The following is a 25,141-nucleotide window of genomic DNA, read 5'->3' as shown; positions in this document are numbered from 1 at the left end:
TCCAAGCATGAAACTGGGAGGATCATCCCTAAATCCACTTAAAATTTTAGCCAAAGACATTCCACTGTTACCAGAAGGGATGGCCTGGCCAGGAAAACAGTGGCTATTTGTTTATCAAGAAAAAGTAATATTTTTCTTCCAGCTCTTGTGGATACCCTGAATTGGACTACTAGATAGATATTTAATTTATTGTACTCGGTTGTCAGTTGATAGGATGCTTTATGCTCTCTTTTGACCCCAAAGGACAACCACAAATTGACACCTTCCCTCTTGGATTTAGAAATAACTCATGCTGTCCTTGATGCAAAGCTGTGGCTGCCCCACGTTGTGGCTTTGTCATGATGCCACAGTCCCACGGAAGCTAAAAAAGGAGAGAAATGGTTTTTATGCCCAAGGTGACGTTTCACCTTCAGGAGAAAGAGGTGAGCCTGGTTTTGGTGCGCACTGTGGGGACGGGGAGCAGGCCCAGCAAGCCTAGGCCGCCCACAGTACCAATCCCCCCCCCCCCCCCCACCAGGGCATCCTGCCTGAGGTGAGTGTATATCTGCATGGCAACGTCCCCAAAATTGCATTGTTTTCACTTGCTAAGGAACCAGCAATGCTACAGGTACCGTAGTACCACAAAAAAAGCTCTGGAAAACACCCAGGTGCTCTGGGCACCTCCTGAGGACTTGGCCTCATCCAGGGCAGCTGTGTCCACTTTGTGGGCTTGACCTTTAAAACCCAAGGGTGCTGGAAACCTCCTTTCATTTTAGGGAAGGCATCTGCAGGAGTGGAAGGAAGTTGAGGCTTCAATGTGAGGCCCTTGGAGCATGAGGATGCTTGGGGACTCCCTGTGAAGTGTGCAGACCTGGTGCTGAGAGGAGTTTATTTTTTAAAGGGACATTTGAAATGGCTTGTCCCTCTCTGCAGAGAGCTTCCTCTGTGCTTCTGGAAGCTGTTGCCGCAATTAGATTTGAGCATGGCTCTCTTTGCTTCCAGAGTTTATTACTTTTAATTCAATATAAGTCTGCTTTCATTAGGTTTCTTGTATACTGGCTTCCAACAACAACGAAAGGAAAAAAGTCAAACCCAGAGCTCCTGCTCCTCTGCTGTGTCATAGCACCACGTTTATGACCTGGATGTAGGAGAAGAAATTCCTTCTTGTGTCTTCAGAGGCCTGGAGGAAAAGTAGAACCCATCCTGGCAGCCTTGTTTGGAGCTTTACAATATTGCATGGGAAGGGAGATGCTGCTTCCCTGGGCAAAGCACAGCTGATGGAAACCTCAGCTTCAATGCTTGCCAGGAGCTCCCTCCATGCCGGTGAGTGTTTCTTGGCAATTCCCCACCGCCATCCTGGGGGTGAGCAGTGGGGAGACATTGGGTGGAAGGGCCTGGGGGTGCCTCAGGATCATGCTGCCTTATAATGACACAGTGAATCACATTCCTGTACCTTAATCCATCTGGTTTTATTTTGCTGTTAAAAAAAGCTAAGGGCAGCTTCTGGTTGATACTGTTTAAGATGTATCTTTTTCTAGATCAAAGTGTCAGCTGGTTGGTGTGTAATGAAAGAGCTGGGTATAATTTATGATAGCACTGTGGTATAATTGTGTGCCAAAAGAAAAGAACAGAATAAAAACCCTAAAGCATAGTTCTGAATTTAAACAAAACACTGGATTTTCAGTGTGAAATACTGGCCTTTTTCACCAAAAATATTTTTCTGCAGAGGTTCTAATTAGAAATTGATGTGATATGATGAGAAAAACATCAGTGTTGATGAAAGCAGTTAGGTCAGCAATACTCTTAATTTCTTTATTAACCAGGCAGTAATTATTCAAAGTATAAAGCTTTTTCAGTGGCTGTTCAGGGTCAAGGTAGTGACTTTGCTAAAATGGGCACTGCTGATAATGATATTCACATAGGTTTGGCCTTAAGCAGGAATATGGGAGGCCATTTTTCAGGCTTGATTGCAGCTTCTGTCCAGGATGCTCACATGGTCACTGCTTAGTGAGAGACGTGGAGAGTGTTTCTGGAACCTTAAAATTGATTTAAAGCTTTGGAAGTCTTTGGAAGTATGCGAAGAACATGCTGAAGCACTGGCCCCATCTTGCCCTATACAAACCTATTATGAGTAGCATGGCTGCTGCTTGAAAAATCCATTTACTTTTAAATATAAAATATATTTTAATGAAGTTCTCTTTCCTTATGGATTCAGCATGCTTAATGTATTTTTAATGTATTTTGACTGATTTCTGATTTTCTTCTGAGTTGCCTGGCCAAGTCCCAGTCATTAACACAGAGTTTTGCAACTAACATTTCCTAATACTACTGTGAGCTGACTGAGTTGAACCCTCAGCATAAATGCATCTAGGAGTTTTAAGCTGTGCATTGTTTTAAAAATGTATGTGTGATCACTGTTTTTCTCCTGGTTAGCAAAAAAGAATGCTGGCCAGAGGGTATTAACTGTTTTTAAAGAAAATATATTTAAGTGCAAATGCAAAGTAATGTAGATTGAAATCAAGAATTCCCATGGCTGCATTAAGACATGGTTAAAATTCAGGATTTAATATCCTTTATTTAAATCAATTCACCCGAGATGTAAAACCACAGGACAGCTAAGACAAGTGGTTTGAAGGCTGGCAAATCTGCGCTGACAGGGTCAGAGACAGCGATGGGAGGCAGAGGAAAAGAGGAATTTAAATTGTCTGGCCTGCATTAGGCAGCACTTTCACAGCATGAGCAGCTCAGCTGAAGCTGTTGTGATGGTGCTGAATGCACTGAATATGGCCCGAATGTGCTAACAGGATTGTGTGCAGATAATGCAAGGGGCCAGCATCAGTCTGGCTCTGGGGAAGTTGAATTTGTGGCTGTCTGGAAAAGGCACTGCCTTCATCTCATGCTCACCTTTTCTCTTCTGGGGCACCAGTGATGGCTGATAAAGCGAGGCTGGTCAATAGGCAGGGTTTCTGTGCTCACCTCCTCAGGTGTGCTGTGGAGACTGCTGGAGTCTGAGCATGGTGTTTTCTCCCTCCAAGTCCCACTTCTGAGCTCTAGCTGTGTGGACTGAAGTTACCCTTTGAGACCCTCAAGGGCCCAGCGAGCTGGGGACACCTTTGTATGCTGCAGCAGTGTTTGTGTGGTTCTTGGTTGGCACTGGTCCCTGTTTCTTTCAAAAAAAAAAAAAAAAAGTTTTATGTTCACTGTTTTCTGGGGTGTCTGCCCAAATTCAGCCACTGTTGGCTTCAGTTCAGGTCTGATCTTTTACTTGCCCTAGTAGCTGCTCTGAAAGCAGCATGGAGGCTCCAGTCTGTTTCTGACTAGGACATGGTTAATGATTTATCAGTGGGTTTATCTCTGTGGCAAGCTGGGTTGTGGGCACGAAGATCCCTCTGCCAGAGAACTTGCTGCAGGGGTGAGCAGATACATAAAGTGCCCAGCTCTGAGGCAGCTCAGTCCTTTCATGAGGTGAGAGAAATAGCAGTTTCCCTCTCCATCTTTCTCAAGAGGAGTGCTCTGGGTGCCTTTCACTCAGCATGTTCCTTGTTCTGTGCCTTCTTCAGAGAGACCCCACAGATGCTCTGTGCTCTCCATGCATGAGATCCTGGCAAGCAGCACAAACCACAACTGACACAGTCTTTCAGTGTAGAAGCTGTTTATTGCATTAGGTAAATACATTTGCAGTAAATTTGCATTATTTCCTCTGAGTGCAATTGCTGGTAGTATGGCATAATGATTAAAAATAAAACTAGCAGAGGCACTTGTTACATGCAGCTGAAATTACTGCCAAGCCCAGTGATGCAGCCCCTGCTAACACAAAACTTCCTTCGGCCAGGAACACAGCTTTGCCAACCAGGCCCACAGGCTCAGCTTTGGCAGGAGCTGGAGTAACAAACATGTCTTGGGTGGGCAGGTCCCAACTCAAAGGCAAGCAGGATGAAACTTCTGCTTTTGCCATGATGTTCAGTATTGCTTTAAATTTGAGTGGTGAGATTGTGTTGGTAATCATTGGTGGAAGGCAGAAATTAGGATAGGGTTACGTTATCTTTATAAAAACAATCCTGTTGGTGTTTAGATAGTCATGAACAGGACTTGATAGGTGATATCAGAAAGATAAGTGCCTTTTTAGAAAATTGAGCTACCCAGGGGGATCCTTCCTCTAAAATATTTTTTTTGGGGGGGGAAAAAAAGAAATTGGTTTGCATTAGCTGGAAATAGAAATAATGGCAAATACTTCTGTGAAGCTAACTTGTTAATTTGCCTCCCCAGCATTTGTCATGGTTTGTTCTCATACAGACTTTGTTCCTACGAGGGCTGTGTGTTACTGTCCCTGTCCAGCTAAGGACATAGCGTGTGGCTGACCCTTGTCCCTGGGGAGTCAGGCGGCCAGCTCAGGGGCTTCAACTTAAGCCTGTGCGTAAGCCCTTAGCTGAACAGGGGCTTATTGGTGATGCACAGTAAAGCCAAAGCATGTGGATACTCCTCAAGTAGCCAGGTAACCTGAAAAAATGGAAGTGTCTCTAGCCTGGAAACAGGTTTATTTTATTTGTTTTGTTTATTCTGTACCCCCACTGGCATCAAATTTGGGATAGTGACAAAAAATGGATTCTAAACTTTAGCCCAGAGGACAGAAACAATCTCCTTTGAGCTAGGGCATCAGTTCCTATCCTATAGATAGGCACACTCATGAATAAGAGGTGACCATATTTTCTCAAATTATGGTGAACGTTAGCATTCACACTTGTGAAAATATTCAATTACTGGTGGTTAATTGGCTATCAGAAACTGAGGCTGAATAACAGCCTGATGAGCAAACTGCAGGGGGTAACTGAAGCAGCGGAGGTCTCTTGTTAGAGAATAGCAGGATAAAAGCTGATCCTCAAATCTCCTGCCTCCTGAATGGGATCTCCTAGAACAGAGATGACCAGAAATTGTGTGACTGAGCCTAGTGTGGAAGGTGCATGCAAAATTTTTCATGTACCTCACCACCTGCTGTTCTTTAATCATTGCTGAGCACCTTTCCTCCAGTGTCCTCAGAAATCATTGGAATAGACAATAAAGCCAGGTGCCATTGGCATGACCAGGGATATTCCAGTCTCAATGAGAGTGAATGGAGGGCTGGACAAGTTCTATGCCTGGGGAGAACTTCGCTATACTGAGATTTGGACCTTCTCCCCCTTTAGTTTCACAAGGAAGACCTGTAAATCAATACCTTATGGTCATGTCCAAGGCTGTCCAAGTGCTTTTTATGGTGGCACGATACAAAAATGAGACAAGTTACTGTTATTGTACCAATTTTACAAGTGAGTAGACTGAGGCACAGAGAAACTTGACTTTTATGGTGGTCAAACAAATCTGTCAGAGCTGAGAGCAGTAACCTATGAAGTTTGCATCCTAATCCTTTGCTCCAACCTTTGTTTCTGCCTTTCTCAACCACTGTACCTTGTCTTATGGCAAGAATCTAGAAGTCATTTAGAACGGAAGAAGTGAAATGCCCTTCTTACAAACTTGTGCTTTCAGGTCTTGTCTACGCATGATACTTGTAGTTGTTGTACCTATTCCTTATTGCTTCAGCAGCTATTTACAATCTATTAGGCCCAACATGTACTCAGTAAAAAGGTGGCTGTTGTCAAACCTTAGAACTTGAGGAATATCAGACACAGGAATCCCTCAAACACCACTCTTCAAAAGGTAAATAATAAATTTCGAAAGCTCCCTTGTATGTTTATGCCTTCTTTCATAATGGCTTTCTTAATGAAGTGAGAGAAGGAAATGTACAGATAATCAACCTACAAATTTGTGGAAAAAATCTTCTTTTAAAGGTGCTGAAGTTGTTCGAGGTAGAATGCATATTATTGTATGCTACTGTACCTGTTATGCTAAAGAATCTGACAAAGCTAGGAGCCATGTCTTTGCTTATTGTCTTTAATCTGTGTGTGATCCCACTGAATTGTGCCCGAAAGGAAAGACCAATGAAGTATCATGTGGAATTTCTCTTTGAAAATCATGGCACGCTCTATGTAGTTGAAGCCAGTGGTGTCCAAGTTCTGCTCAATGAATTTCTAATGTCTATCAAGATCATTGCAAATGGTCTAGTACTTCTGGTTAATCCACAGACCTATGGCAGGTGACAAAATATCTAGTGTTTTCCAGGAGTAGGGTAGAGCAAGGGGAGGCTGCAGGGTCAACCATACTCCATGACCTCTTAGGAACTGTAGCTTGAGTACTTCTGTACTCTGATCACTGGAAACGTGACTGCTTGTATGGGGTGTATGCCAACAACCAAGTTATCTGAGAATAAATCTGATCATAGCACCCTCCTTAGCCATGGTGTTTTAGTGCTTCTACTCTGGGATACAAAAACTGTCCCTTTTTCGAAACAAATATAATGACTTGGGAAGTTATTTGAAGCAAACGTTCAGGGAAGATAAAATATTCTCGTTGCTTTTCCAAATTCTGTTTTCTGAACAAAGCCCTGGATTTGTGGGAGATATTGAGGGCAAACTGTGCTACAGCAGAAGTCTGGAGAGTCTTGTGCTACTTGAGTTACTATAATCACTGTTTTCATTAAAATGTGTTGCTGCATAGTATTAACTGTGCTGTGAGAATGGCTTGCCAATATCCTGATCTGTTGAGCAAGAATCATCTGATCTACGTGCTCTTAAAGATATTGCAGTTGCCCTGCATGTCTGAAAATGGCTATTTGTGCTTGCCTTCCAGGTAGGGAAAGGCCTCCTGGATTGCAGCATTTTATGGCTCAGTCTAGTGAAGTCCTTTCAGTCATCGAGATGCTGCTCCTCCCAGGTAGACGTAGGGATGGCGCTGTACGGGTCCATGATGACTTTTGCACAGCGAATGATCATCACAATCAAGAAAAGGCAGAGGAAGACGAAACATGCTAGTGTCAGTCCCTTGTCCACATCAACGTACACGGGTTCTGGGGTTGGTCCTTCCATTGCTTTTGCCGCTCCTCATCTGGGTTTATATTTGCTGCTAACATCATCGACCACCTGCAAAACAAACAGCGTTAGACACTGGTGAGTGCTGCCCTGAGTGTGGGGAACCTTGGGTACAACTGGAAACAATATCTGGAATATCTGTGTGTTCTTGGAGGGAAACAAACCTGCTGGGGATGTCATGCCTTGGCTAGCATAGCTGTGAGCAGGAGAACCCTAATCTCCATCTTCATTTAGCCCATGAATGTTTCTTGCTAAGACGCTAGACAATAGAAACAGGTGTTAAAAGAAAAAGGAACAGTAGTGAATGAACACTATCCACTTGAAATATCATCTCTTAAGAGGTCCAGACACTGTTCTCATCTCAGTTATTTCCTAGTCGTAAAAATATTTCCTCTCCTCTGTTAATGTGGAAGACCAGACAAATGGCAGAACAGACTGTTTCTATCCCAATTTTTCCCTCTGTCCAAACACTTCCTGTCTCTCACTGGCACAAAGCAAAGTGAAAATTATGCATACTTACTTTCCATAATGTTTAATCTCTGCTACTCATAGGTTCTTTAGGCAATCCATTACTTTTAGGAGCAATATCCTTTTAAGAGTGTGTTTTATCACCCAGAGAGCTATGGGTGATTATGTGATTCCTACATGGGTTATTTTATTTAATGCAGATATGTGCATTGCTGAAGGTCTCTTCTGACCTCATCTGAATCCATAAGCAGAATCGATTCAGCAGAGGCACCTTTCTGCAGGGATGCTGCTGGGTAGTGTGTGAGCTGGTACCCCAGATTGCTTCAGTATCATGATGATGGGGAGAGGAATTGAGCTGACTCACAGAATAAGTCACTGCCCAGGGATGGGGAAACTCTTCCTGACATCCACCCCTGGTCAAGGTGGGGGGTAGAATTGTTGAGGGTTTCTACTGTAAAAGAGTAAGAACATGGAATGCCTCTTTAAAATAAACCACCATGTCTGTCGCATCAAAGCAAATAACCAATCTGAGAACTGATCCCTGTTTAATTTAGAGAAGAGAGATGGGAAGAGAAGATATTAAACGACACGGGGAATTGGGTGGAACTTGGGTATCAGATGGTGTAGTTGCTCTCTAGAACTGCATTAATGCAGTGAGGAAATCCCAGGCACAGGCTTGGTCTACACAGCCAAGTTTTCCCAGCTCCATTTCCAGGGATGTGATGCTGCTGGCAGGGCTGTTTCAGTAGCAACTCACATCTGGCTGTAGCACTGTGTTCTTGTACCATCTTGCTGTGCCAGCTGTGGGTGTCCCAGCAGCTACCGAACTCTTATGCCCTGAGAATTTTTCCCAGGGTGAACTGAGGACCTTCTGTTTAAAAAAATAAAAAATAAAAATCACAGACTTGCTCTCATAATTTACTTCTTTTCAAGTTGTTTTCCAGTCTCGCCAGCTCCTACAAACAAGTATAATTCAGCTGGGCTCTCTAGTCTATTTTAAGCACAAGGATAGCAGATTTCTATTTCCTGAAAGCACAGAAATTACTGCAACAGCCAGTCCTGCAGCAGGGAGTTGAAAGATGCTGATGAGACAAAAGTGCATGAAACCAAGCAGATATTTTTGTGCATTTACTGATCTGATCCTTAGGACAAGCCAAGTTTAGGCTTACAAAGAAGTTTCTGGGGAGTGGGCTAAGATTTGTGATGCTCACCTGGCCTGACTAGAGGTCTTTAATAACAGAGAGGACTCTTACTGGTGTTGCTGGCATGAGTAGCCATAGGAGAAGATCCTGCTGCTGCTCCAGAAGACCCTGGAAGCCAAATTGGGTTGAAATCTATTGCAGGAGTCACCACCATTGGATATGAGTAGTTATTGTGATTCTGGGCTGTGTTTGAGGAAGAGTGGATTCAAGGAATGGATAAAAACTTCACAGATTTTCATTGAGGTTTGGGGGCTTCGAGGAATTTTGGTCACTGGTTGGTTAGGAGACTTCATAGTTTCCAGCAGAGTCTCCAGTGCTGAGAAAATAGCACTGATAATGAGAAAACAATTCTGCAGAGTCTTTTAGACCTATTTTGCTAACCAAGAGACCTTACATTATAACTTAAAACTTAATTAGTTAATTAGTAAAAGTAAAGACTTTGTCAGCAAGGCTGAGTATTAAGTGTGGACACTTTCTTGTGGAGCAGAAGAAAAAATTTGTTAAACTACTAATGCAGTCTTGTCCTTTTCAGTACTCTTGTGAAGGTCCCACAGGAATGGATCTGATTCTTCCCTCTGACTTTCTGCCTGTTGTACCACGTGCTGTTATTTCACACTAAGTTAACTCAGAACTACCTGGAAATTTCCATCAGTAATAATCTTTGAAAAGTTGCATTTTCAATTAAATGTACCTTAAAAAAAATTACTTGGTGTTCTGAGCTCTCATTGGGAGATCCAACCCTCTGAATATCTTTTCAAAGGGCATCACAGTCTCATGGGAGATGTGGTTAAAGTGCTTCTTTCCTCATAGGACTGTCTGGATGTTTCCTATGAAACACCTGAGCTACCATGCAGCCCCCTCTTCTACTGAAAGGAAAGGACATGCCAGGCAAAAAGCTTTAACTAGAGATCAGAGTGAAAGCATATGGCATCTGATCTGTAGTTTACGCATGAAATTAGTGACAGCTTGAGTCTGATTTTTTTTTCAGGCTTAAGCTAATATATTTTGTCAATGTCAACATTTTCAGTGTTGTAAACTTGTGGTTAGACAAATTGTATGTCTTTCTGTTCTCCCCGTAAACGTAAGGCTTCTATGATGTGGCTATTATTCTGCATTAAGTCAATAGAGATGGAAAACGTATTTCTTGGGGCTGGCCAGAAGGGCCTGGCTTTGGGTCGATCTCACTCACAGCTTGGCTGCTCACCCGGATCTGTCTGTGCAGCAGCGCTGTGGGAGGGGAGGGCTTCCCCTGCAGACCCAGCCTGTCAGAGCAGTGCCAGTGTAATGCCCGTGCTCGAGTCGCATGGCAGATCAGTTGTCAGAAGGCATTTGGTGGTGTTCTGCACTGTTAGTTACTGCAATCCCATTTCAGCATGCTTGGCAGTGTAGGGACAGCCATTAGCACTGAGCAGGTCTAGGTACTGGCATGAGGTTGTGTCTGGGGCAGTTTGCTGTTTCCAAATTCATTTATTGCTGCTGGAACATACTGCTGCTCTAGATCAGGCCTCTGGGGATCGGACCAGCGAGAGAGGGACACCTACAAAGCAGTTATTTGCTCAGATGTCTTCACATCTTCACCAGGAATGGTTATCTTGAAACTGAGTCAGGCCCTGCCTGTACATCCCATTAGTGCTCTCAGCCACAGGGGATGTGCTGGGTGCATTAGCAGACCAGTTTTGCACGTGAAATCCATCAGGCCAGCATCGTTCTACTGAAAACAGTTCTTGCTCCTGCTGCAGACTAGTAGGCTGGATGCTTTGCTCTTATAACTACTGGTGATGCTGACAGCATACGTGTGGGGAGGGGAAAAGAAAAAAGATTAGCAGAAACAATTATTAATGTTCACACTTGACTGATCAAGTTTTCTCTGAAGAGCTGAATTTTAGAAAATGACTTTTTTCCAGGTTGTGAGTACCCAGCTGTAGAATAATATTTTTAATTTCTTCAGATTTGTTGAAAACCATTTGGTTTAATAAAAGCCATCAGATGAAGAGCAACCCCAGACTCAAATTTATTAAGCAGGTTAGCAGTCTTTCAAGTGTCTGCACCTCTGCAGATCCCAAGGTGTTTTGATATAATCTCTCTAAGAATAGATGGGCATCACAGATAACCACTTACAGAACTACTTTCTTGCATCTAGACAAGACCACCTATAAACTCTGGTGGCCTGATCCCAGCCCAAAGCCTTTGTTTGCAGTGACTCATGTAAGAAATTTCTGTCCCTGCAGCACCCCAGGGATGGAGATGTGCCAGCTTGTTGCAGTGGTCAGGGTAATTCAGTACCAAAAATGCCTGTGTGCACCTGGCTCCATGTGGATTTCCTGGCCAGGACCAGGCACCTTTGTATCTCTTCAGAGGGGTTGGCATCATCTGGTGTGGTGGCTCTCGCTCCCCCTGCCTCTTGTCTGACCACTGCTGCAGTCAGGAAATTCTGTGGTCCATGAGTTGTGTGGCATAACAGGCAGGGACTGTGGCCTGGGGATGAAGAACTCATGCAACTCAATGGAGAATCTGTCCCAAGCATTTGGTCTTCACCTTTGTTTCCTAGCACTTTTTGCATGGACTGCCACAGATAAGAGGATATATTTATTATTTTTTTTAATGTTGGCATCCTCTTTTGTATGTCAGCTGTTACACCTTCTATATAATGCTCGTGCTGATTGGTGTGGCTGAATTTCATGTTCATTCATACCAAGGTAAAATACTTTCAAAGATGTTTTCTTCTCCCCAGACCTGAAAATCTTGGCACTGTCACTTTAAACACAAGCTAATAATGTACCATGTAGTGCAGAGCGCTTGTGTAGACCGTACCAGTTTTTACACTGGTTAATTATATTTCCACTCATCTCAACCCATAGAATACATTTCAAAACACTTCTTTAATATTCTCTGCTCTTTTCCCAAAACAATAAATGTGCAGAGGGAAGGGAAACTATGTAATTTCATACATGTAGGCAGATTCTTACCTTCCAGACCTGGGTAGAAAGCCTGTCACATCCCGGCATGGCAGCATTGTGGAGTTAAAATCCTTACTGTAGTCATATTTTAAAAGTTTTGTTAGTCAGTGTGGTTTCAGCTGCATTCAGGCTCCACTCAGGTTCACGTCCATCCAGACCTGGAAGCAGTTCTTGTCACCGGTGTGTTCTGGAAAAAAAAAAAAATCACAATTGCACATCACGCAGGATGTGGGCGTTAGAGTCATTAAGCAGTAGGGACTCACTTCAGTGACAGCCTGAGGCAATCATACAGTCAGATGCGAGGTGGGACTTTCTGGCAAAAATCACTGAACATTTATGATGTACAGAGAGCAATGTTTGAGCCCAAAGTAACATTTCTTAAGTAACACCCATGCTTTTAATCCATAGTGAAAGATGAACCAGATCTGAATTGATACTGCTACTTGAGTCTGCCTCTTTAGTTGTTTTTCTTTAAAAATGGTCAGAATCTAAGTGAAACATTTCAATAACTTAATATGGTTGATCTGAGCTGATACAGCAACACTTTAAGAACAGTGAATTTGATCTTTCAGTCTGACTGGGGATGGTATTTTTTTACACACAATTTCAACCAAAAAAAAAAAAATTAAAAGTTGTTGGGTGACAAACACATTTCCCCACCCAGTTTTGCTAACTGAAGTTTCTGGTATTATTTGGAGCAGACAGTTGTAGGACAAGACATCTGTCAAAGCTGTACGAGAGGAGGTAGTGGTAATTAAAACTGAAGCAGTAGCAGTGCCTGATTGTCTTCAGGATGCCTACAGAGATGGTGAGAGTGAGGTGCTGGTGTGGAAAAACTGTGAGAGTTAGGATGTGAAGGCTGGAGAGAAGAATGAGCCAAAAACGACCCCAAACCCCAGGTGAAGGAAGCCGAAATGCTGTTTCAGGGATGTATTTTGTGTGTGTCAAATGAACTTGCCTTCAGTTTGAAGTTCAAATCTATAAAAGAGGAGTCTGGACACTTAATCATACTCTAATGTTCTTAACAATCTAGTTTCGATTAAAAACTCACTGCCTCTGAGCACAAAGTGAAATGCTGTAGATTGATATAGACAGATGGGCTTCTTTCTATATCCAGAGAGCAATAAGATAACCACTACCTTCATTTAAAAATTAATTGTCCTTTTATACTTACAGTTCTTTCAGCAGAAAATCAATACTTTATTTCAGTAACTCTGGCTTCTATGAGCATGACTTCTTCTACGTACCTGTAGCACACAGGTTTAAACTATTTTTTAACCCACTATTTGTTGGGTTTAAAACATTTGTTGTTTTATTTATTGTTTTAAGTACTGACTTCAAATCTTTACACTCAGCTTAGTTTATGCAAGCTCATTCAATCTAGCCACCTTGGTTATGGTCAGGCAATAAATAATCTTCCCTCAATAAACTTGCTTTTAGCCAGTCATAAATTACTTGATGTCAGTACACCCTCTGAAGACTAAAGACATCATTTATGGGTGCCCAAAAAGTTGAAAACAAATAAACACATAAATCAATCTGAAGAAAGTGTTAAAAATTGCTGTTGCACAAATGTTTCCTTCTGGCATAATCCCGTGGTAAGTGTAACATTAATCTTCATTGAGAAGAAGATGCAACATACACTTAAAATAACTGTGGGCTGCTTATAATTTCAGAGCATCCTAAATCAAATAATGATTTCTCACTTGAGGAGCATGCGGTATTGTTAGCCAAAGAAGAAGAGAAATACTTGGGAGGGAGTTGCTTCTTGGGGCTATTGAGCTAAATGATGGAGAGTTGGCCTCTGGAGAGAAAAGCTTCTCAAGTCTTCTAAAGTTTAGTTGGTGTGCATAATCCTTGATTAAACTTTGCTGAAGTGAGATCCTGAGAACATTTAGGAAGCTTTATAAGACTGGAACTCTTAGTTCAGAGGTAAAAGCAGGGCAGAATCAAGGGTGCACCTTAGGGATTGTTGGCTACCGAGCACATTGCTAGGAAGAGCTAGGACTTGAGCAATGTACACTAGCTAAACTAAGGCAGGTAAGCCAGGGCTGATGTTATGAAGTGTTTTTCTATTAGCTGTTATACAATCCATGAGAGAGCACTGGATCCCCAGTTCAGAGGATTGTTTTTTTGTTTTGGTTGGTTGGTTTTTTTTATATCTCACTAGTACTGTCTTCAGCTGGCCAGCCTCTGAGCGATGTGTGAGCCAATAGTCCAGCTATTTTCCAAAAGGAAAGCAGACAGGACCCCTTCTTTGGTTCCCCATTTGTGTTTCTGCCATGGGTGTGGGAGAGCTGCTTTGATTTTGCAACATGGTTTGCCCATCCTTGTTCTTGAAATACTCAGTTCCACCCAGGAGGGCTGCTGGGAGCATTCATCAGGCATTGAAAATCCTTTAGTAGATGATTCGAAGCAATGCCTATGACATGTAAAGTTTAGATGGGCTCAAAAAGCAATGCCTGTCTGCAGCAAGTCCATCCTTCATTCAGCATGTGTTTTGATAAGGAGTCTGAGGCTGCTTTTCTCATCACTCAGTGGTATGATGCACAGTGTGTGCATCCTCTCTAATCATGGTGAGTGGCAAAGAGAGGAGTTGTAGAGAAACAAATGGATTTGGCCTTTAAGCCAAGGCTTGTAAGGTCTGAATAGATATTATGTGAACACAGTTTAATGGACTATATGCTGTTTAAACATCATGCTGTTTAAATCGTATGGACAGAGACAAACATGCCTGTTGTTCTTGTCAGTTATTTTATAAATTAAACTGTGGTTGTTCCCCAGGAGAATCATAAGAATAGCCACATGGATATTTTTCATTGCAGCAAAGCTGACAGGGAGGGAAAAGGAGAAGCACTGTTTTCTTCCACTCTTGATCTGATGATATTTTCACAAAAGCATAAGCTGCACTTTGAGGTGGAATAGCAGCTCCTTTTTGCTTGAATGTTCATTTACCTTGTGGTGGAGATGTCCAGTGTTCTCTAACTTGCAGAATATTTCTCAGGCATCTTTTGACCTTTCGTCTTCAGAAGCAACATGCCTGGCTCAGACTGAGGCAGCATAAATATTTTGATATGAGGAAAAGTACTGTGGACGAAAGCTTAGAAAAATAACTGGGTTACATATGTATAACTGCCACTGACATTGGCATGACGGAATCACGTAGCTCTGCTTTTTTGCTGAACAGCTTATTTAATATGAAAAGCTAAATTCCCACTGATGAAAGAAAATCCTGGTTCAGGAAGGCATTCATTTAACAATACACACTCAAAACTGAGTTATAGCTATCTTTGCTATAGGAAAAGATAGGAGTTCTGTGTATGCAAGTACTCATCAGTCCAAATATATGATTAAAAGGATTCTGAATCAATTTTCTCAGATACTTAGAAATTTGAGGGGGTATGATTAAAAAATAAGTATAGGAATGAACAGAGCTTAAAGTCCAGAGTTCTGTGTTCTGGTTGAAAACAAAACAAAATTATAGAGCTTTACACTGGGCTCCCACGAAAGATACTGCTCTTATCTGTTCCTTTTTAGAACTGCTTAAGTCCACAGAAGACAAATTACTGTGATATTTCTGTTCTTGTGGTGATATCAGAGGCACAATGCCAGCTGAAATACGTATTATCTTAAACTGGAGAAAAAAAAAAAGAAAAAAAGGTTTTGCAAAGGAAACTTAAAGAGTGAAGGAATAAGCTATGGAACTTAGAGATGCTCCTGATAATAATACAGATCTGACTGCAAATCAGGAAATGTTGTTATATATTTTTCAGCATGTGTTGCCAGGTCACTGAACAAAAACTGACCTACAGAAGAAACTGTCCAGAAGCCAGAAATTTCTTGAGTAAGGAGAAAATATCTCTAAGGAGAAACCTTGGAAAACATTGGCAAAAACAGCCCTACTTAAACAGATTTATCTCTTTTCACTGGTATGAGGAATTGGAGAAAACAATCCCAGGATCTGAAACAAGAAGGTAGGGCCCCAGGTGTTCTGAGGAGAGTTTGGGTTAGGGCTGGTTCAGGAGCAGAGCTCAGTGCTATGGGAGGCATCAAGAAGCTCGGTGTTACGGTCTCCAGCTGGAAAGGCAGACTTGTTGCAGCATGTCAGCCAATTCTTGTTATAATTTGCCAACAGGAAAATTAGTAATATTACTAGTTTTTCCCTGTTTTCTCTTCTCAAGAGAACTTTTTTTAAATACTGGGAGATTGAGTATTGGCTCATTTTTGGAGGTGCTGAGTGCCTGGAGCACCCTCTGGAATCAGTGCGAGCAAACAGTTCAACATCCCAATCTCCCACTTTTCAGCCCCCTTTTTTGTACAGTTCTGTCTGTGAATACTGCACAAAAGCTTTCTGATGAGGATCCAGTTGGCATCCAGATAGATTATTTTTTCAACTGTCTCCCAGTGGGGATAGATTGCCTTTTCCTTCAGAGAGGCCAGATAATTTTTATTACAAATGAACCAAAACCTTGAGGCAGGACATGCATTACATTTCCATGGCAGCGCTGGCAGGAGTGGAAGATCCTGATAAGAGTTTAAGGATAATTGAACTCTAGTCTCCAGCAGGTACATGACAAATATAGCAGCTTCCAAATTCTGTGCGTCACTGAGCGAGGCTGGGTTAGAGGATAAATGGGCTATTGCTTAGGAGAGCGAGGATCAGTCAGGGTCCTGAGCCTGTCCCAGCTGTTTATGGTCTCTGTCTGTTGTCCTTCATGGGACGTGTGGGCTGTATCTGTGCTAGTAAATCAAATGTGCCCAAGACTGTTTTTCAGCATTGAGGCTGGCTGGCAAAGGGCAGATCATGTAAATATTGTTAAAGTTACTTGACTTCTGAGACAGGTCATTATGTTAATGGGGTTACACAGCAAAAGGAAAACAAACTTCTACACTTTCAGTATCTTTTAGTTGCAGAGCATGTTTGAGTTGTGCCAGTTGGATGGGAATAGAATACAGTTTGTATTAAATCAAAGACAGAGCAGTCAAAAATGATCTCTGAGAATGGTAAAGCAATTAGGCATTTTCTGAATGGCCTTTGGTGGCATGAGGTGGGCAGAATATCGATTTAGTGTCCACCAGAACAGAACAAATGGACACTGAAGACTGGCTGGGTGGTGTGAAGCTACACAATGAGTCTGCTGTTCATGCCTGTTTCTGGGACATGCTCCACTGATCACCTCAACGCCCACAGCCCTCAAGCACTCAAGTCCCTGTGGGCTGCTGCAAGCTAAGCAGGGATATAGCTTCCCTGAAGCCGCTCTGACCTCTGCTAGTGATGGCTTTGGCCACAGCTTTGTGCTTGGTGTTTTGGGGGATGGTTAATGCCAGCTCCCTGCTTCCCTCTCATCCAAACCTATCCTGGTGGCATTACCAAGTGCAGCCCATGGCCTGAGTGTTATCCTGTGTTTCTGCTTTCCTTTTCCTGATTACACTCTCTCCAAATACACGTGCAGCCATTTCATCAAATCGAGAAAGATCTTTTCCTCAGCTGGAAGCTCATTGACTATTCTGTAAGACTTGTAGTCAGAGGCACTCTTTAATTAAGATTGTACCAAAGGAGCTTTGATTCAAGCCATGTATTATAGCCTGATGTTGTTTTCTTTGTCACTTCACTAGGTTATTGGAAATGTAGTCCTTGATTAAAAAGATTGTGTGCAATTACATTCCATCTCCACATCTTCAGCTACATCAGTAGCTTGTCAGTGGGTCATTGGGAATCAGATTGCCAGAACCTTTGTACCTGTTCAATTTATAACAGGCTGGTTTTCTGGCACAGCATCTGACAGTGCTATGCAGCCAATACCTTATTAATGCGCCATTAGCCACAAGGAACATTTTCAAAGCGAACCTAATGTACAGCGAGCAACAAGGGCTTGCCTGAACTGACTCAGCAGTTTGAAGGTCTTTTTGCAGGGCTCACGCTAACTTCTGAATGTGCTTGAATGTCTCAGAACTAATGCTGGTGAAAACTTGCTTCCGTCCACCTTCCTTATTTTGGTTTCTGGTGGACTGAGATCATAATTTGAAAGCAAGTTAGTGGGCTAAGGAATAAACACCTTCCATCAAGGACTTCTCTTTAAACACTTAAAATGGTCAAAGGGATTAGGGATTATCAGCTGCTTTGCAAGTCCCTGGAGAAGATGGGACTATTCTGTTTAGGAAGGTTTTTAAAAGGTTTTAAAATTATATTAAAGGTTTTTCAGAACTCTGTGATCCAGCTTCGGTTTTAGTCTCTATCCTTAAGTAATACAGCACTAATACTTCTAAAACCAGGCACTGTTCTTTGCTTCTAGGTTACCTATCTGTTTTTATGCACATATACAGCACAATATTGAGATTCCTCAAAAGTTTTTCATGCATGAAAGGGAGCTTAGCTCAAACAGCTCCATCCCCCAAATGATAAGGTGAGATGTGTACCAGTGGGTCTCCGCTAGCCCCCTGACTGGTGTTTGCCCATTTATTGTCACAGGCCCATTTCACATCTGTGCTCTTGGAGGTTTGTTTAATTGAAAGTGCAGGCAGTAGGGGCTCGTTGCAGAACATGACTTTTGGACAGAAACAACCATGTATCTAACTGATAGACATTACATCCCCAAATCAGTACATCCTGAGAAAGATACAATTACCTTTCTCTGATCCCCATCTCTCCAGGCGTGGAACTCAGTACAGAGCATCCAGCCAAGGATCTTTTAAATGCTGCAGGGACCAAGTTTTGATGATACCATTAGGATTAACTAAATTTTCCTGCCTTGTTTGGTGTACTTCCATGCTAAGAGCCGTGCTAGGGTAGGAGCCAACTGGACTGCAGTCATTTCTCATTTACAAAACTAGCTTTTTTCTAAGGCAAATTTTAATATATGTGCAAATACAGATCTGAAATTGGTTTTGGATGAGCTGTTCTTTCCTTCCCCTTGGATTGTTTTCCCTGCAAGGTTTTCTAGATGATCCCAGCACTGTGCATTTTGGTAAGGAATGACTCCAGATCTCCCACAGTTTCAATATGCACCAGCTGAGTCCAGGAGCATCTGGAAGGACAGCAAACTGGCCCAAAAACAGTGCCAGCTTTTCAGTTGCTCAGCTGCAGTTCTGCCTGGTGTTATTCTATCAGTGCCGAGTTCAGAAGTGACTCCTATTCTTGTGTCAGGCACACTCACACTCAGTGTTCCTAAAATGGGGTTTTGACTGAGGAGGGGCAAGAGTCAAGTGCAGGAAAGAGCCTTCGTAACTCCATCATAGTTCAACATAAGTCTTCTCTTAGGAGGTGAACAAGGGCAACTGGTTCTTATCAGTTTTGCAGTATTTCTGACAGTACCTGCTTTATAAAAATAATAAAATTCATGATCTTCTCCCCTGTCACTGCAGATTAATGTAAAGAATTATCAGATCCCAATGTCTGGGGGAAAAATTATTTTATCTTTACTAAAAAGCTGTGATTTTTATCTACTTTTGTTCTGCATTAATAAAAAAAAATGAGACCCCTGCAAACGATGCTGAAGAACAGGGGAGAGAATAGGCAGACCTCAGACTATCTGTAAGGGGTGGATAGGTGTAATAAGAACACTCTGAGAATGTGTCTATGCTCACAATTACCATCCAAAGGCAACTATTAATAACTAAAGCTAATATATTAAGCAACGTACAAGGAAGCTCCCTGAATATCAGAAACCTCCACCATTGCACCATGGTTTTTAATTCAATGCTGTGCTTTCTATTTGAGCCTGCTCTGCAAACTGAACTTTGCAAACTGAGATTTAGCCAAACGTTCTCTATTTGTTTATGTGACTACCCAAACTGCACCCATGGCTTTTCAGGGACTATGGGGAGACAGCAATGGAAAATAGCCTCAGACTGCCATAAAAATTAGTTTTTGTATACACCAAGCCTCAGAGTAGGAAAGATATATGTTGGCTTCTTGCTCAAGAAGACTGAGCATGGGAAGGAGGGTAGAGAACCTGCTCATAAGCATTTTGATGCATGTAAAGTTACCAAGGTCAGTCATCCTGTACTGATATGCTAGGTAAATAATGGGACTCATATGTTAAAGCTGCTCAGGGCATCTTTCCTGGGTTGAATGAACATTGTAACTGCAAACCTTTCAAAAGCAGAGAGATGTACAGCACTAAGCTAGAAAATAAGACTTTATGGGCATGCTAAAATATAATCTGCACATCGCACCCTTCTTTGAATGACTCTTCCCTAGCAGAGAATAATGTTTGGCCTGCATTTACTTGACTGTGAGCACCCTTGAATTATATTAGTTCTGTAAACACTGGGCTATTAGTAGGCAGGTTGATTTCTAGAGAAATTCTCTTTCTAATAAAATGCCTCATAAAAACTGCATTGACTTCAGACAGGTTGTGGGCAGATAGAAACTTCTTATTGCTTTGCTTTAACTTAGTATTTTTGGATTTACCTGTGCTCGACAAATAGCATCTTTCTGTCAAGTGTCACAAGCAGGAAAATTAAGGGCAATTATTTTCTGAGGCATATGGCAGTGATCAGGTATTACTCACATGGACACCTGGTCAGTGAGGTTTGAGGAAAGGGAGGCTCAATGTGATATTCAGCGTGACTAAAGCCCGTGTCTCCAAGATGCTTATCTGAAATCAGTGGGCCATAAAGGCTGACAGCCTACACTTGGCATTTCCCATATTATGCAGTGATGTGACAAGCACCATTTCCAAAGCCTCCATAAAACCTAAGGTGGGTCTGAAAGCTAAGTAGTTTCAGTAAACACTGCTGAACTTTGTCTTTGAGGAAAGCCTTTCTGCCAGAAAGGATGCTCTAACTGGAACACTGCATTCCCAAAACAAATTCCCCTTGGTATCACCTCCCCTCACCTGCCAACTAATAAAACTCTCTTTTCCTTGAAAATGAAGTCCAAGCGGAGTTTTGACTTTGCAAAAAGAAATGCCAGTAATCATCTGAGAGCCAGTCCTACTGATATGCAGTTTTTAGTAGGAAGTGTTGGCAAGCTACAGTAACAGCATAAAACCCTAAGGTAGGTAGCAACTTTGACAATAAAGAACGATGTTCAAACTGTCCCCTCAGCATCTACTGGAAGAGTAGTTTGAAGTGACAACTCTTCACGGTGGCCTAAAGTCCCGGTAGGCTGTTTTCTCCCAACTTATAACCTCTCTAAGCCTAGGGAGTAGCCTACTGAATGCCACACTCTTTGTTTTTGATTGCTTTTTTTTCTTTTTTTTCTTAGTGACCTACTGCAGTGGATAGCAATTAAAGCATTTGCCAAGTTTCTAATGAATATAACCTTGAAGCTATATTAGCAATCTAATGGTGAAACAAAGCTGGCCTATCTGTATATCTCCATCAAATGACAATACAAGTGTAGTGTTTAGGAACAAACACAGATCTGCTTGTAAGAAACCTGGGACATCCTTACTACGTACCACTCTGGTACATGTATCAGCTAGCTTATCAGCAGGGAATCCTCTCACCTTTCTGCCTGAGGTCTACTGACATCACTAATTATGATAGCAAGCTCCTTGCATTAGTCTCATGTAGTTAGCTTTTGTTTGCTGTTCTGTCCTAAATTTCAGATGTGGCTTGTTGGTTGCTGAAACTATGTACAGAGACATTTCAATTGCTGAGGTGATCTTAGATCACCATAAATTGCTCCTCCTGCAAATCTGCTTCTTGCAGTGAAAGTGTGATCATTTGCTATTTATTTATGTTTAGAAAAACTCCTTCACAGTGCACTTCTATGTTCACCTTTGTTGCTCTCCCCCCAGTCTGTTGGATAGCTCACAATTTCAAGAATCTGCTCTGCTATAGGAAGTGACTCTAAAAGCTGCTTTGCTTCCCCCTTCCTCTCCCCCATTTATTTTTTTAATGTTAATATATACTTTTTAAGCCTCAGAAGCTTTTCTAGCCCTGCAAAGCTTAGCCTGGGAACTGGATCTAGGTTCTTTTCTACCTCATGAATCACCACCCTGAGAGTGAACTTGGAACAGGCTGAGAATTCAAGAGCCAGGAGCCATTCCCACTCCCACCACACACTCTGGCCTTACAGACGGCAGTGCCGCACTGCTACAGGATACAAAAAGCTTACTGAATCTGCTTGTCAGTGAGCAGCTGGGACTTTGAATGCAGATGAGAAGTAGGCTCAATCCACTTGAGTATAAAGGGATCGGTAGAGAATGAACATTATTTTCCTGTCCATAATTGAATTTTAAATGCATAATAAGACTACAGTAACTATACACTAAAGGGTCCAACTGTTATTAATTGATTAAAATAGATTCTGAAAACAGTTTCTATTAAGGACTTAGCACAATGCTGTAGCATGGAATCAGGATGGGTTTGCAGTTAACTGGCTCTCTTCACTGGGTCAAGCAGTATGGAACAGAAGTGGTTTTTCACAAGTCAGGTATTGTCTGCCCTGATAAACTCAACCATGGGGCAACAGCAACATGTCTGGGGCCTTTAGAATCAAAACCCAACTTTTTCCCCTGTGAGCAGAAGGAATGTTTTCCAGTGCTTGTATAAAGTTAAGCTGCTAGAAAGAGGTACAGGGTAGAGGTCAGATGTGAGTTGAGAGTACTTGTACCCTGCTGCTTTTCCTTTTTCTTTTCCCTCTACTACAATGTCAAATCTCTGGTACAACAGTCAGTGTTTCCCCTCAGTCAGAAAGGTTAAAAAACTTCCCCCATAATAGCCCAGGGCAGGTTTGGTAGTGACCACAAGGGTAATTATATTGGCAAACTTCAGGGGGCCTGGTGGAAAGAGAAGAATGACAGATAGTTTTAGAAGGACAGGTGGAAAAATAGTTTATGCTAAGTCAGTAGTATGAGGAAGGCTAAATCCAAATGTATCATCATAAGCAGTTCATTGCATTACAGAAGCACGTAGACAGGAATTGAGATTTTCTTCTGTGGGATCTTCAAACCTGGGACTCCAGCTGTTCTGATAAAAGGTTGGCTTATATGTCATTTGTCAGATATGGCCAAAAAAAGAAGTTAATATCTCACCTGTAAGATGAGACGGTAAAATCAAGACTGTTTTCTCTGCCTACGCATGGAAAATTCTAGGAAAAGTAGTTTTCTGTAGGCTCCTAGAATGAAAATATTATTTATCTTACCCTTGTCTAGAATGAAGGCTTTTGTTCTCTAGCCAAAGAATAAGAAGTGTACTTCTGAAGTACCTTGAAATTGGCTGTAGTACAGGTAGCTCAGCATTAATAAATGAAAAAAATAATATTACAATAATTTCTGCAATACCAGCTTGGTGTTTTATCTCATCACCTTTAAGCAGACTAAATAAAGCATTGCCTTAAATAATTTTCCATGAAGTAGCATGGCAACTGCTCCAGTTTACTGGCATTCATGCAGACAACAGAATCCTGGCAAAATTTTAGCATACACATTTGAAAGGCAGCAACTCTGGGTTTTGTCTTTTAATTGCAGAGCATTAAATCATACAATCTGTCTAGCTCTAGGCTCTCTGTCTGGGCCATGTCTTATGTTAACCTGCTGTCAAAACAAATTTGATTTGTAACCATACAAAAGTCAGGGCGATAGTTTAATTTTAGGTGGTTTCTCTGAACTATTCGGAACAATTTTTTCATGTAAGGGCTCCAATAAATGCATAACAATAATATGCCCTTATGGCAGCCCCGAGAAGTGAAGCACAAGGCCAACATACCTAATTGCACTTAGGTTTTTAAATCCTAAATTCTCATTGACTTTAATGAGAACAGAGGTGCTCAGGCACAATTTAGGAGCCAATCTATTCCTATGCCTTTGACTTTTACCTAAGTCCAAATAATACTGTCAGACTTAAATGCAGCCTCTAAGTATTTGCTTGTTTTACTGGATGACACCTAGACTAGTCCGTACGCTGCAGTCTTTGTACTGGATCCAGTACTTCTCTTTCCAATCTCCACCTCCACCGTTGAATGGCAAAGCAGAAAATTGAAGCATTGCAGGAAACTTCCAACTTTAAAAATTAATATGTTTATCTGAAGTCTTCTCTGGAATTCAAATGACTTCCTCATATATCAAGAAACAGTAGCTATCTTTCCTGTAGGTCAGTGTGTACACGTTAATTTAAATCCATGTGACAAGGGGTATCAGATTGAGCTGAAAATATATAAATCATAAATTCACACTGACAAGGCACTTTTTGAAAAAAAAAAAAAAAAAAACAACAAACTAGAAATAGATGCTTAGTAAATTTATACAAAGCCTTTGACATCATAAGTGCTTTAGAATAACATTCAAACAGCTGGTAAAATGGAAGTTTGTCATCCTTTGTATTACATGGAAGGAAGGTCAGACTAATTAATTAAGCAAATATAGAGAAAGCCTGACCTAGCAGTCATTAGAAACTAAAATCAATGGGAATTTGTCTTGCAGAACAAAAACATTACTGCTTACAAAACCATTAAAGAACTCTGGACTTGGACCAAGTAGACAGAAATCTTTTTGGAAGGCTTTTCTTCCTAGAACAGGAATTTTTCCTAACTCTTTTAAAGAGCATTTCATTTACAAATATTGGACTTTTCCATTTCGTAACTGAAGAGTAAATCCTACCCCACACTTACTGAGACTGCAGCCTCATTTAGCCATTTAAGTAGTATTTGCCCCAAACAATAGCTATTTTTTCAGTGCCTTATCACATGTCTACGAAAGCAAAATTTTATGTATCAAAATGAAACCTCTAACCTGTTCTAACAAGTAGATTCATGTTCCATTTTAAGTTTCTAAGTGTAGTAACATTAATAAATGACAAAAACAGCCTTAGCTCTTAGGATCAGCCTAAATTCTTGAATGCCAGATCTGTCATTGTCAAGACTCAGCAGACAGTACAAGCAGACCCCTGGGAATCATCCTTTAAAAACCTGGAGTTCCATAATCATATTTTGAAGGTATACAGTAAGTAAAAACAATAACAATGGATTTGCATATTGATTGTCAGCCTTATTCTGTATCTCTGACATGTAACTTCCAGTTTCAATCTCGTAGGATCTTGTCTATAGTGCCTCTGAACTGCTTTCAAGAATGGTAGCAGTCATCTCCATGCTGCTGTAAGAGTACCGCATCTCTGTTACTGTTCATTGTATTGCATCCTGCTTCTAGATCAGTGAAGGATCCTTCTCAATTTACTTACCAGGACACAATATTGCTAGCTGTTGTTGGATGGTTTGAGTTCTCCTCTTTTAAGAAGAGAAAGTATTTAGTTCTCAAATTCATTTGTTTATACGCTAAAATTTGCAGGACTATTTTTAGATAGTGTGCCAAATGCTGCACAGATAATACAATAACAGATACAGTTTAGGAGTGTTCCAGTGGAAGCACTGTATATTAACTGGAAGTAAAAACATGGTAGATCCTCATGGCTTCCAGTACTGATGTGGTTTAGCTACAGAGAAATTCACCTTCCACAGCACTATGTGTTTTGGTATGTTTCCTATGCATTCTGCTTCAGTAGTTCATTTTCTGTTATTCTGATTTTATGCAAGAATAAAACTATGGTAACATGGCATTATACAGACTTCATAACCTCAAGGAATTATTTGGGACACAGTGAACTAGGCATAATTCTGTTCTCATCTATCCCC

At 41.5% G+C, this 25,141-nt stretch overlaps 1 protein-coding gene across 2 annotated transcripts in view; it reads right to left on the bottom strand.

Moving 5' to 3' along the window:
- Positions 1-3,633: 3,633 nt before the first annotated feature.
- CTXND1 (cortexin domain containing 1) overlaps positions 3,634-25,141 on the bottom strand; it is a 36,702-nt gene continuing 15,194 nt past the window's right edge. The window contains exons 1-3 of one of the 2 annotated variants that reach the window (XM_082768655.1): positions 14,518-14,610; positions 11,572-11,749; positions 3,634-6,986 (exon numbers count right to left, since the gene is read on the bottom strand). In XM_082768655.1, coding sequence (XP_082624781.1) covers positions 6,753-6,932 — 180 coding nt within the window. In that variant the 5' untranslated portion in view covers positions 6,933-6,986; positions 11,572-11,749; positions 14,518-14,610 and the 3' untranslated portion in view covers positions 3,634-6,752. Of the gene's footprint in view, positions 6,987-11,571; positions 11,750-14,517; positions 14,611-25,141 lie in introns of those variants that run through there. The other variant, XM_082768654.1, reaches the window with a different exon arrangement.

The sequence above is a fragment of the Aythya marila genome, assembly GCF_965140915.1.
Source record: "Aythya marila genome assembly, chromosome: 11".
NCBI lineage: Eukaryota > Metazoa > Chordata > Aves > Anseriformes > Anatidae > Aythya > Aythya marila.
The sequence above is the reverse complement of the archived record's forward strand: the minus strand, read 5'-3'. Positions and strand labels throughout refer to the sequence as shown.